This window comes from Cordyceps fumosorosea (assembly GCF_001636725.1).
Source record: "Cordyceps fumosorosea ARSEF 2679 chromosome Unknown scaffold_6, whole genome shotgun sequence".
Classification (NCBI taxonomy): domain Eukaryota; kingdom Fungi; phylum Ascomycota; class Sordariomycetes; order Hypocreales; family Cordycipitaceae; genus Cordyceps; species Cordyceps fumosorosea.
In genome coordinates this window covers 389,528-400,790 of record NW_017387306.1, presented here as the reverse complement: position 1 = coordinate 400,790, position 11,263 = coordinate 389,528, and the positions used below count along the sequence as shown (strand labels likewise).

The following is an 11,263-nucleotide window of genomic DNA, read 5'->3' as shown; positions in this document are numbered from 1 at the left end:
GGTGGCCGCCGCCCAATCTGGTAGAAGAAGCGCAACGATTAATTGGAACGACCCCCAAGGCGGCGGCTTTAGTTGTACCCAAAAGCCGCTTTTCCATGTCATGTCTTCGTCATGAGTACCTAATAATATTTCCGGGCGACGGGCAACGACGGCGCCAAGTTTGCTAGTCAAAGTCTAGGCCTTGGTGGTTTTAAGAAGGTTGGCCAAGCCTGCACCAGGGGACTCAGCATGCCGTGGCGGGAAGTTCAATGTCAGTACGGGTGTAGGCAGGAAGTTGGGCGGTCTGCTGGATGGAAAATGCCGAGAACTTCCCGCTGTTGCAGGTTCCTTGATATAAAGTGAATTGTGAGATATTGATGCAGCCGGCCATGCCGCCAGCTCTTGGAGGGACATATGCCGGTTCACTTACTGGGTATACTAACTGGGCCTTGGGCAGTGATACGAAGATGCACATTGATCGAAGGGAATATGATACCTGGGTCGTCAGTGATCTTTTTATCTTTGTGAGAATCAGTCGAGATTAAATTAGATGGCCCGGCTGCGGCGGAACGGTACGCCTGGCAATGACGGAAATTTGCCTGTGTGTGGTCGGTGTGCTCGGCGTAAAGCAACCCCACTGTTGCGGTGCCGACAACGGCGCACCGATCTTGAAGCATGAGAACCTGCAAGCACTGATCCTGCCTTAATTTATTATTGTTGGAATTTTGACATTTACTAGAAGAACTCAAACTTGGAGGAGACAGGGCAACAGCTACACCGTTGGTTGGGTTAGAGTTTTGCCTCCAATCTCCTGGTCCATGTTGGCTGCGCATGGTATCGGGTGAGCGGCTCAGCCCACTTGGTAAACGGCAGCAGTCGAACACGGAAGATTGCGTTGAGAAGAAATTTTTTGGCTCAATTGATTTTTTGGAAAGAAAAAGGCCTCATGGTAGGATGGATGATAGCAGGCCGGGTTGACCGGAACAGGCGATTGTGATGGCCAGAGGAACATGTTACTTTATTAACGGCTGCAACCAAGGTAATGGAAGTTACAGGGCGTTGGGGCGGCGAGTGGATCAGCACCTGCCTGGCCGGAACAGCCGCTGAAGCCAAAGGCCTCACTCACATCAAGGTGACTTCTTCTGGCCGGGGTTTGAGGATAATAATTGCAAGCAGTGTAATAATACGGTTTAAATTTTTCTTGTTTGCTTCTAATTGGCTCGAGGCCTTAGATTTTCTTTGTCTAGATATCTATGCCTGTAAGTACTTAGGTAAGGTAACCTTCTCTTCCACTGAGTCGTCGTTCTTGCCACCCGCCAGTTGCCAACGCTTGCACCAGCTTCCACCATTTGGTCGCCCATCTATGTATCTTCCTTGACTTTTGGCGCCTCTTCTCCCGGCCCTGGCAGGCCCGTCCACCGCCCCCCCTCCACGTCCTCTCTGATCCTTTCCCAAACATCCGCTCAACGCATCTTGCTTCCTCTCATCCATTGCAACCATCGTCATCAATCCCATCTCACTAGTCTTGCAAGCCGCCCTATTTTATCACGAATTTCCCTGCTCACCTCGCCCTTTTGCTCTCTGGCTTGGCCCTCAGCACGGGCTGTCCGCTCGCCTCGTCCCCACCTCGCGTGGTCAAACCATCCTGCGACTCGCCGCCTCCCCAACCAGATTGCTTTTTCGGCATCTTTATCTTCAACAGGCTGCTCCTCTTCCAGCTAACAAACGACCCTCGAAAGTCGTCTTGTCCCATCTCCCACCTACCGACTCGACGAACCAGCCGTGCCCGCGAATGACGACTGCTGGCATCTAAATTGCCGCTCCATCCTTTGATTCTCGCCGGGTGCCCCTATCAGGCACAATTTCGCTGGCCTACCTATCCCAGCAACAGGGACCGCCGCCCCGATTCTTTCTAGTCCGCCATTCATCATGTCTAGTCTCGCCGCTTCAGATTCAACCTCGGCTACGGCCATAGGTGCCGTCGCGCCCTTTTCTGGCAACAGTGCTCGGCGGACCGACTCCGTCCCTCTCGAGAGCATCCGCCGCTCGACCGAAGCCACGAGCTCCGCGCAGAATGTCGCGCCCGCCGACGGCCCAACCCCCCACGCCATCGTCGCCGAAACCACGCCCGCCAACGCGTCCGAGAAACCCACCTCCGCTAATGATGCCACCGAATCGTCTATCGCGGCGCCCGAGGTGCCAGCCAAGTCGGGCGACGGTATTGACAAAGCTCCGGAGCCGCCCGCAAAGGAGGCCGACGACGCCATCGGCCCCGCTCAGGACAACATCAACTCTGGCGCTTCGGCAGAACCTGGGGCACCTCCCGTATGCAATATTACCCTGCTCTTAGCGTCTGGTAGTCGCTATCCGTACAAGATTGATGCCAAGTACCTGGCTAGAAGAAATGTGGTTATGCCCGATGAGACCGAGCACGGCCAACCAGATCCTTTCAGCATCAGCATATACACCCTCAAGGAGCTGATACTGAGAGAGTGGAGGAGTGACTGGGAGGCTAAGCCTGCTAGTCCCAGCAGCATACGTCTCATTCACTTTGGAAAGCTGTTGGATGACAAGGAGCAACTCAGGAGTACGTCCTAAATGACACGCATGCGTCGCGGCCCGTGGATTTACTAACCCATTGACTTGCAGAATACCAATTCAGCGCCGAATCGCCCAATGTGGTGCATATGAGTATCCGACCTCAGGATCTGGATGAGGAAGAGGCAAAACCAGGTGGCAAGAGCCTCGGCGCTGGAAGTGGTGACGGTCAACGCTCAAGATCCGGAGGCTCATGCTGCGTTATTCTATAAAGAACTGCAGCTCCTGACACAAAACACCACCACATACAGCTATAGGCTGTGCATGTTGGCCGGGTCAGTACTACAAAGACACTTCGCCATTCTATATAAATCGCCTTCCGTGGATGTAGCTTTGGAGCTGCGGGAACACGGCACAACTTGCAACAAGATACAAGGCTACGAGAGCCGCCACGGCACACACAAGATGGCCTTGACGACATTCATTACTCCCTCTTGGGCACAGACATATACAACTTGCGTCATTCCTTTTTACATATACATTTTTGGACAGTCATACACGTTCGCTTATCATGAAGCGACTGGGAGCCCTCTTTATTATTCGAAGACTTGGGAAATTGGGAGTCTTGAGCTTTTCATTCCTGTTCCTGATTTTGTTTGATTCATTGTCGGCGTTGCTTCTTTACGAGCCTTTTGCTGTGCGAACCTTCCCCCCTTGTATATTTTTACTGTACTCTTTTTTCTTTGCTTCGTGCCAATCGGGTGCACGGAAGGGCTGCTCGGCTTGGCAAGGTATATACAACTCAGTGTGTCATAGGATACTTTACAGCTATGATTCTGTCAGGCCGACCTGCACAGAGCGTTATTACAGTATTAGCCCCTAGCGTCAAAGCTGAGGAAGCAAGCGTTGGTACAAGACCCATTTAGTGCTTTTCAACGAGGTGATGGTTGTGATGTAGGCCGGTTTCATTATTCGACAATGAATATCTATGTGGTGTACAGGAAACGTTGATCCGGGCCAGCTGCCAAGACCAAGTCCCGAAATGCTCTTTGCTATTGCATCCCAGCATCCCAAGCATTCCCAACTTGCTCATTCCCCTAGACCTTGCACTTCCTCTCCATCTCGTCGTGAAAGCCGGCGACGCCCCTGGACTCGTCACCGGTGAAGACGTCCTCCCAGGTGATTGTGTCCTCGCGACCGCGCAGGATATCCTCGTGGACGCTTGGGAGCCCCGGGCCGAGCACCTGAGGCCGCCAGGCGCCGTCGCGGACAATCTTGAGCTCCATGCCGCGACGGATGGGCTCGCCCATGCCGTAGGCGCGGCGCAGCGTCTCCATGCGGACGGCCTCCTGCGTGGCCTCCCAGTTCTTGAGGCGGGCCTCGAGCGGGTGAGCGGACGTGACCGAGGCGGCGGTGGAGGTGGTGGTGGTGGTGCCGTCGAGGGAGGAGGGGCCGACGCCGTAGCGCAGGGTGTCGTGCAGGCCGGGCGCGGAGGGGGCGGACGTGGAGGTCTGCGCGGAGGGGCCGCCGGTGTGGGAGTAGCTGCGGGGGGGGGGGGGGCGGCGAGGTTAGCGATGGTCACGGCAGCGGCGGGCGCAGGATGGTGTGCCGAGGGGAGACGTGCAGCGGGAGAGCTTACCATTGTGAGGGAGCGCTGGGGATGTGTTTATATAGGAAATGGGTATTTTTATTGTTGTATTTGATGTGGCGGAGGATACCGGGTCGGGTCGTGTCGTTGTCGTGATGGGAGGCTTGGTGGTTGAAAGGATGGATTGATGGATGATGCAGCTCACGTTTGCCTGCGCCGGAGGAAGCTTGGGCAAGGCTGCCAGCGAGCTTTCGCGTCCAAGGTATGGCTGGCCAATGGGATGGCGAGTTGGAGAGGACCAGACCCACATCTTTGGTTGTACAAGTTGATGGTGGTTTGATGTGCCTCGAGAGGTTGTCGAAGTGGGAGACGGTGATAAGAAGGATAGAATAATTATCAAGTGGTGCCGAGCTTCTTTATATGTAATATAGAATTAAGAAAGTTATTTGCGAGTATTCTGTCGTCCCACGCCTACTTTTTGTTCAACGGATGGCGTAGCCCCCCCCCCAATGAGCCGAACAGGGTTGCAACGAGAGCAGGTTCATCTGTAATTACAGAGCATTGTTTGTCCTGGTCAATAGTTATTCCGCGACTGGCCGTTTTTAAGAATTTGATTAAAAAGGCGACTAATTTTACCGGCGCGACAGCCACTTGTTTGAGACAAGACGATCTCAGCCCGGAATTTGTCTCTAGCAAGTCGCGGGTGAAGGTAGGGCAGCCAGTCAGCCGCGAGCCACGAGCTGAGGTTAGCCAAGAAGATTGGCATTGTTTACGTTTATTGGCCTTGTGAGACATGCATCAGTCACAAGCTAGAGCAAAAGCCACCCCTTTTCAGCAAGTTGGCGAGTTTAGGTAGGGCCATCAAAATCTCGGGAGAAATCAGGCTGTACTACAATTCGCGCCGGTTGGTGGAGCGCCGAATGCAGCCTAGGAAGGCGACTATCCGTGTTAGTCGATGGCATGGCATTTCAAAAGGAAATCCCCTCCCCCGGATGCTACTTCAATTACTAGTCCAATCTGCTCGACTCTCTTGCCTCGTCTTGCTTTTCTCCTCCTTGCACTCATGCCCTAGCACTCATGCCCTAGCTCAGTTTTTGATTCCCCGCGAAACCCCGACCCGGCATGTCGCGAGCCACCCACTCGGAGCGCAGCCCGCTGCTGCGCATCCAGAGCCGCCAGAGCGACGCGTCCGTCGTCGCCGTCGCCGGGCCTGGCGCGCCGCCACGCTGCTGGCAGCGCTGGCCTCCGAGGACCTGGGCCGCGCCGCCGTCTGCCGCCGCCGCGGCCTCGCAAACCCGGCTGACGATGAGCGCTGCCACGGCTCGCTGCCCGTGATGCAGGAGCTCATGGGAATTCAAGAGGTCGAGGCGGTGCTGGCGGCCGTCGCGGCGATTGTCGCGCCAATACCGCTCGGCGTGGCGGCGGATCGATGGGGGCGTAGACCGTTTCTGGTGCTGGCGCTGGTGGGAAGCTTGCTTAATGTTGGCTCTAGAATGGTGTTTTGTTCGTCTAAACTCTCCGAGTCTTGCGCGCGAGAGACGGGGATACTAATCAAGTTTCTGGTACAGACGGATTTCCGCAGATATTCCCTCCCAGACTGGCGTGGCTCTCATCCTCCTTGGAGATCTTTACTGGTGGAGGGACTTCCCTTTTTGCCATCATATATACCATTCTTACCGATGTCACGTTGAAAACTCAACGGTATGTTAACCAATGACCGACCCTATATCCCATACAGGAAAACTGACATTGTCATACAGCTCGACTACCTTCTTCTATATCGCAGCAGTCGAGATGCTCGCCACCCAAATGACGCTGAAACTGAGGGAGCTTCTCACAGACTGGTTTGGGCCATGGCCGTCCATGGTTGCAGCCCTGGGAATTCTGGGTTTTGCCGTCTTGTGCGCTCTCTGCATTCATGAGACGATGCTTCCGAACAAGCTGGCACAAAACGAAGAAGCCGTCCAAGAAGAGCCGGCTGCCGGGACCGCGGCGCAAAGGATACGCCATGCCATACCCGTCGCCTATAAGCATGTTGCTGCATCCATGGCTGCTCTTTTCTGGCGAAACAAAAGACTTGGCATCCTTCTGGTAACACTCCTCATGGTGGCGCTCAACGTACAAGCTATGGGCTTCTTACCGTTATACGTCAGCCGTCGTTACCACTTGGCCTTGGACAAGGTACGTTTACCGGTGCTTACCGTGAGACTTGCATGTTGCGACGACTGACCAAATTATCTGCAGTTAACCTTGGTTTATAGAATAGAGACTGTCTCTCATTTCATCTGCAGCGCTCTGTTGCTGCCTTTGGCCGCCCATGCCATGCTCTCGCTCAACTTCTCGGCAAGACAAATGGACACCACTTTTGTCCGTTGGGGCATTGTGGCTGCTGCCATAGGTCTCTTTGGGGTCGGACTAGCCCCAAAGATCGGATACTTCATTGCGGCGCTGGTTTTATACGCCCTCATAACTGCTTATAATGGCGGCATCCTGGGCCTCTTGTCGCAGCTGACGAGCGACGACCATGTGGCAGCGACGTTTGCGACATCTAGAGTCCTTGCGATGATAGGTATCTTATTGAGCGGGCCGGTCTTCGAGTCTCTGTTCCGAGTTAGTATGAATGGAGGAACAGCGTGGTTGGGACTTCCATATCTCGTGCTGGGATGCATTTTTGCTTTAACTGCTGTTGTCGTATTTGCGGCAACGTCTGGGTGGCGAGATCAAGAAGCCGAACGCCGCGGGCAGGATTCAGAAAGGTCATAGCTACTTTGGACATGTCATTTCAGAGGGCCCTCAAAATTTAAAAAATAATCTATTTAATTTTCTTGTTTCGCTGTATTACGTTGTATTTATTAATCCGTTGTGAGGCGTAGTAGGCCTGGCGCCGATGCCGCGCCGTCTGAGTCAACCCACTTCTCTGCTCTGCTGGCTAGCAAACACCCATCTCAACCAAACATTGACATCAACGATTATCCATCTTCCACCCACACCTTTGATCGGATGCTTCCAATTAACTCACCATGAAGCCCTCATCCTCGCGGGTGCCCATCATCCGCATCGCGAAGGGCACCTTCTATCGACAGCACCCAAACGCCCTGTCGGAGCACCCTAACCCGCCCCTCTTCAACGACCTGAGCTTTGAGCTGCCGTCCAGCGCAGCCGCGCAGCAGCACTGGTGCATCGTCGGCTCCTCTCTCTCTGGAAAGACGACGCTGCTGCAAGCTCTCCGCGGCCGCTTCATCTGCGACCCCCCGTTGGCGCGGTCATTCCCATACCTGTCCTCGGACGTTGTGCCGACGCGCCTCCGTAGCCCCGGCCGGGCCATCCAGTACGTGGGGTTCGACGCCGACCAGGCGTGCGGCGGCGGCCTCGCGGCTGCTGCTACTACCACGTCCGCATTCCTGTCAGCCCGCTACGAGTCACATCGTGAAATCACCGACTTCTCCCTGCGCGACTTTTTGCGAGGCAACACCGAGCTCAACCCTCTCGAGACGTCGCTCGACAACCAGGTCGAGCCGGCGCTGCTGGACCGCGTCGTCACGGATCTCAAGCTGGGCCACCTACTAGACCTCCCGGTGACCTTCCTCAGCAACGGACAGGGCCGACGGGCACGCATCGCGCGCGCCCTGCTGACGCGACCCGAGGTGCTGCTTCTGGACGAGCCCTTCATGGGCCTGGACCCGCCGACCGTGTCCGGGCTGAGCCCGCTGCTGCAATCGCTGGCCGAAAAGGCGAGCCCGCGACTAGTCTTGAGCGCGCGGCCGCAGGACCCCCTGCCGGAGTGGATCACGCACCTCATCTACCTCCGCAGCGACTGCCAGATCGGATCTATGGGGCCCAAGGACGTCGTGCTCGACGGGTTGCGCAAGTACGTCCAGGGCGTGCAGGCCGGCACGTTGGCCGAGGACAAGAAGATGCCGCTGCGGACACTGGCCGAGGTCGGCAAGGTCCTCTCCTCCACCGGCCCTTCCGCCACAGCTAGCAGTAAAGACGCCACAATACAAGAGTCAACGTCCACGGCAGAGCCGCTCGTGGAGATGGACGGCTGCAAGATCAGCTACAAAGACAAGGTCGTGCTCGGCAACTGGTCGCAGGAGATTGACGGCCGACAGAAACAAGGCCTCGTCTGGACCGTTCGCCGCGGCGAGCGCTGGGGCGTCTTCGGGCCCAACGGCTCCGGCAAGACAACAATTGTCTCGATGCTCAGCTCCGACCACCCGCAGACGTACTCGCAGCCCGTCAAGCTCTTCAGGCGGTCGCGCATCCCGGAACCCGGCTCCGGCCAGACGCCGCTCACCTTCTGGGACGTCCAGGCGCGCGTCGGCCACTCCAGCCCTGAGGTGCACCAGCACATGCCGCGCGGTCACTCCATCCGCACGGTCATCGAGAACGCGTGGGCCCTGACGTTTGGCACCAAGGCCAAGCTGGACGGGGCCTCGCGGCGCAAGGTCGACGCCGCGCTTCGGTGGTTCGCGGCCGAGCTGCGGCCCGTCAGCGCCGCGACGAGCGGGCAAGCGGACGAGGACGACCTCCAGTGGGCGGACGACTACATGTTTGGCGAGATGTCGTTTAGCGCGCAGCGCGTGGCGCTCTTCATCCGCTCCATGATCAAGGGCACCGACATCGTCGTCCTCGACGAGGCGTTTAGCGGCATGGACGATGCCGTGCGCGACAAGTGCTGCCTGTTCCTCACCGCGGGCGAGAGGAAGGCCCTCGTCGACGGCAAGGTCGTGGACAGCGAGCAGGCGAAGACGGGGACCGTGACCGTGAGCGGCTTGACGGAGTGGCAGGCGCTCATCTGCATCGCCCACATCAAGGAAGAGGTGCCCGACTGCGTACGCGAGTGGATATGCCTGCCAGAGGCTAATACGGGGCTCCCCGCACGGTTCGGTCGACTGGATGGGCCATTAAGGAACAACGAGAGCCGGTGGCAGTTGATCTGGGGGTTCGCTTCTGAATAGAGGTAAGAGCAGCTCTGCTACTATGTACCATGACTTGAATATAACCTAAGAAACGGGCAAAGTTACATATGCGTCATGCCAATTGCAGCGTTGTTATTCCACTCTCTTTCTTCGTCTTCTGAATGCTAAATTATACCATACTTTCTATAGCTCACCGGCATTATCATTTGAACTATATACACCGAAAAATACACACACATTCACATACCAACCGCCCGCCATGAGTCCGTCATATCCACCGCCTCAGACTGCGGCGGTAATGACAAAACTAGCGTCATCGTTAAACGACTTCTTGCTGTCAAAGCTGTACTTGCCGCCGGGGTACGAGATGTGCACGCGGGTGTCGTAGTGGCGCCAGTACCGCGCAGCTTGGCTCCAGGAGCGAATCGTCGCGCCCTGGCCGTTGACGCCCGCCTGGATGCAGAACGTGGCGTCCTCGGCGAACAGCTTGGACCCATCATTGGCATTGACCACGAGCCCGTTGCCGCTGTGTCGGACGAAGCTGCCGGGCCGCTCGTCGCTCTCAAACGAGTAGCAGTCTGCGCTTCCAAGCCCCTCGCGGACGACCCAGCGCGCGCGGCGCCGCTGCCCCTCGTCCGTCGCGAAGTCGATGCGGACGTCGTCGGAGCCCGGGTCGCGCGCGACGTACCGCGTGGTGCAGCACGGCGTGGTGGCGCGGAACGACACGCGCGCGCCGACCTGCACCGCCGGGCCCGAGTTGCGGCCCGCCGGCGTGTAGCGCTGGCGCGCGATGTCGGCCTGGACCTCGTCCTCGACGTCGGCGGGCGGGTAGCCGGCCGTCATGGCGCCCTCGTAAAAGGTGCCCTGCGAGGTGTGGCTGTTGTCGCCGCCGATGCCCAGCACGACCGCGCCCTCCTTGGACATGGGGTCGTACGCGCCGTCCTTGTTGGCCGGCGGCCGCGCGCCCTCGTAGATGGTGCGCAGGCTGCCGCTGCTGGCCGTGGCGTCGCCGCCGCGGATGGCCCAGTGGTGCGGCTTGCCGCGCAGCGTGGCGGTGACGAAGCGGTGGCGCATCTCGAGCCCCGGCGGCCGCTCGTTGACGTGCTGCGTGAGGAAGAGTCCGTTCTCCATCTCGGCCATGATCCAGGGGCCGGAGCCCGGGGGCCCGCCGGTGTTGCCGAAGAAGAGCGCCTCCATGTGGCCGTTGCCGGTGTCGGTCAGGCTGGTTTCGGCGTTGCCGTAGTCGAAGCAGCAACGGTCGTTGTAGTGGGTGCCGTCGACGACGGCGTAGATGCCCTCGGGATCGTCGCCGCGCGCGGTGCCGTTGCCGGCGGCGACGCGGTAGCCCGTACCCGGCGGCACGAACAGGCCGTACGCGCGCTGACCCTTGCCGAGGGTGACGGGGGCGCCCATCGCGCCGGCCTCCCAGTCGGCGTCGCCCGTGTCTTCGCCCTTCATGTAGTCGGGGCCGCCGACGGCGCGGACGGCGTCGTTGCCGTGACCGGACTGGTCGTGCACGGTGGCGACGGTGCACACGGCGCCGGCGCAGAAGCGATCCTGGGCATCGCCATCGGCGACGCCGCCCGGGGATCGCGGGTAGATGTCCTGCACACGGCCGTCAGTGCTGCGGCGCACCGAGTACAGCGGGCCGGCGTAGGCGTCGAGCAGCGCGCGGGTGGTGCTGTGGGCGGCGACGCAGGGCGTGCCGCCCCGGGCGTAGATGTCGCAAGGTCCGGCATTGGCGAGGGTGCTCGCGGCGGTGGCGAGGCCGAAGGCGTAGAGTGAGGATCTGTTGCGAGACGGCATGATGGCAGACGAAAGCTGTCGACTTGTACGGAGCGATTACTCGGCCAATGCCTTGCCAAATCGGCCAAGCAAGAGTGGCAGACGGCGGCTTCTTATACCAGACTGCATTATGCTATATTTGGATCCTTGCAGCGCAGGGTGACTTGATGTATTGTCTCCATCTCGAAAGCAAGCATCAGTAAGCACTGCATCTCGCTCGGGCGCCTGTCAAATGCAGCAGCGGTGACGGTAGGAGCTGGGCCGAGTCAGCCAGCCCACATAGGATCTCAGTAATTTGTATTTTGGAGACGAAACCACGTTGCGGATGTTCGGATACCAGGTACCTAAAGTCCTCGGCCTCCGTCAAGGTCCAAATGCAGAAGTCGCCGCAACTAACTAGCTAGGGCTTTCCACACAGCAAGGCTGCAGGATGGTTGATCATTACAAGTGC

The 11,263-nt window shown here is 58.1% G+C and overlaps 5 protein-coding genes across 5 annotated transcripts; 2 read left to right on the top strand and 3 right to left on the bottom strand.

Moving 5' to 3' along the window:
* Positions 1 to 1,908: 1,908 nt before the first annotated feature.
* Positions 1,909 to 2,789, top strand: ISF_03292 (Ubiquitin; the record flags this gene model as incomplete). Its single annotated transcript, XM_018846898.1, has 2 exons — positions 1,909 to 2,566; positions 2,629 to 2,789. The coding sequence occupies 2 exons, from the start codon at positions 1,909 to 1,911 to the stop codon at positions 2,787 to 2,789; spliced, it is 819 nt and encodes a 272-aa protein (XP_018705787.1).
* An 825-nt stretch (positions 2,790 to 3,614) lies between these two features.
* Positions 3,615 to 4,159, bottom strand: ISF_03291 (20S proteasome maturation protein Ump1; the record flags this gene model as incomplete). The annotated part of the gene is made up of 2 exons (XM_018846897.1): positions 3,615 to 4,028; positions 4,157 to 4,159. The coding sequence occupies 2 exons, from the start codon at positions 4,157 to 4,159 to the stop codon at positions 3,615 to 3,617; spliced, it is 417 nt and encodes a 138-aa protein (XP_018705786.1).
* A 1,028-nt stretch (positions 4,160 to 5,187) lies between these two features.
* On the bottom strand, positions 5,188 to 6,320 carry ISF_03290 (hypothetical protein; the record flags this gene model as incomplete). The annotated part of the gene is made up of 2 exons (XM_018846896.1): positions 5,188 to 5,593; positions 6,307 to 6,320. 2 exons carry the CDS (start codon positions 6,318 to 6,320, stop codon positions 5,188 to 5,190), a joined length of 420 nt encoding a protein of 139 aa, XP_018705785.1.
* Positions 6,321 to 7,125: 805 nt separating this feature from the next.
* Positions 7,126 to 9,066, top strand: ISF_03289 (ABC transporter-like protein; the record flags this gene model as incomplete). Its single annotated transcript, XM_018846895.1, has 1 exon — positions 7,126 to 9,066. One exon carries the CDS (start codon positions 7,126 to 7,128, stop codon positions 9,064 to 9,066), a length of 1,941 nt encoding a protein of 646 aa, XP_018705784.1.
* Positions 9,067 to 9,309: 243 nt separating this feature from the next.
* On the bottom strand, positions 9,310 to 10,833 carry ISF_03288 (alpha-L-arabinofuranosidase B domain protein; the record flags this gene model as incomplete). Its single annotated transcript, XM_018846894.1, has 1 exon — positions 9,310 to 10,833. The coding sequence occupies one exon, from the start codon at positions 10,831 to 10,833 to the stop codon at positions 9,310 to 9,312; it is 1,524 nt and encodes a 507-aa protein (XP_018705783.1).
* Positions 10,834 to 11,263: the final 430 nt, after the last annotated feature.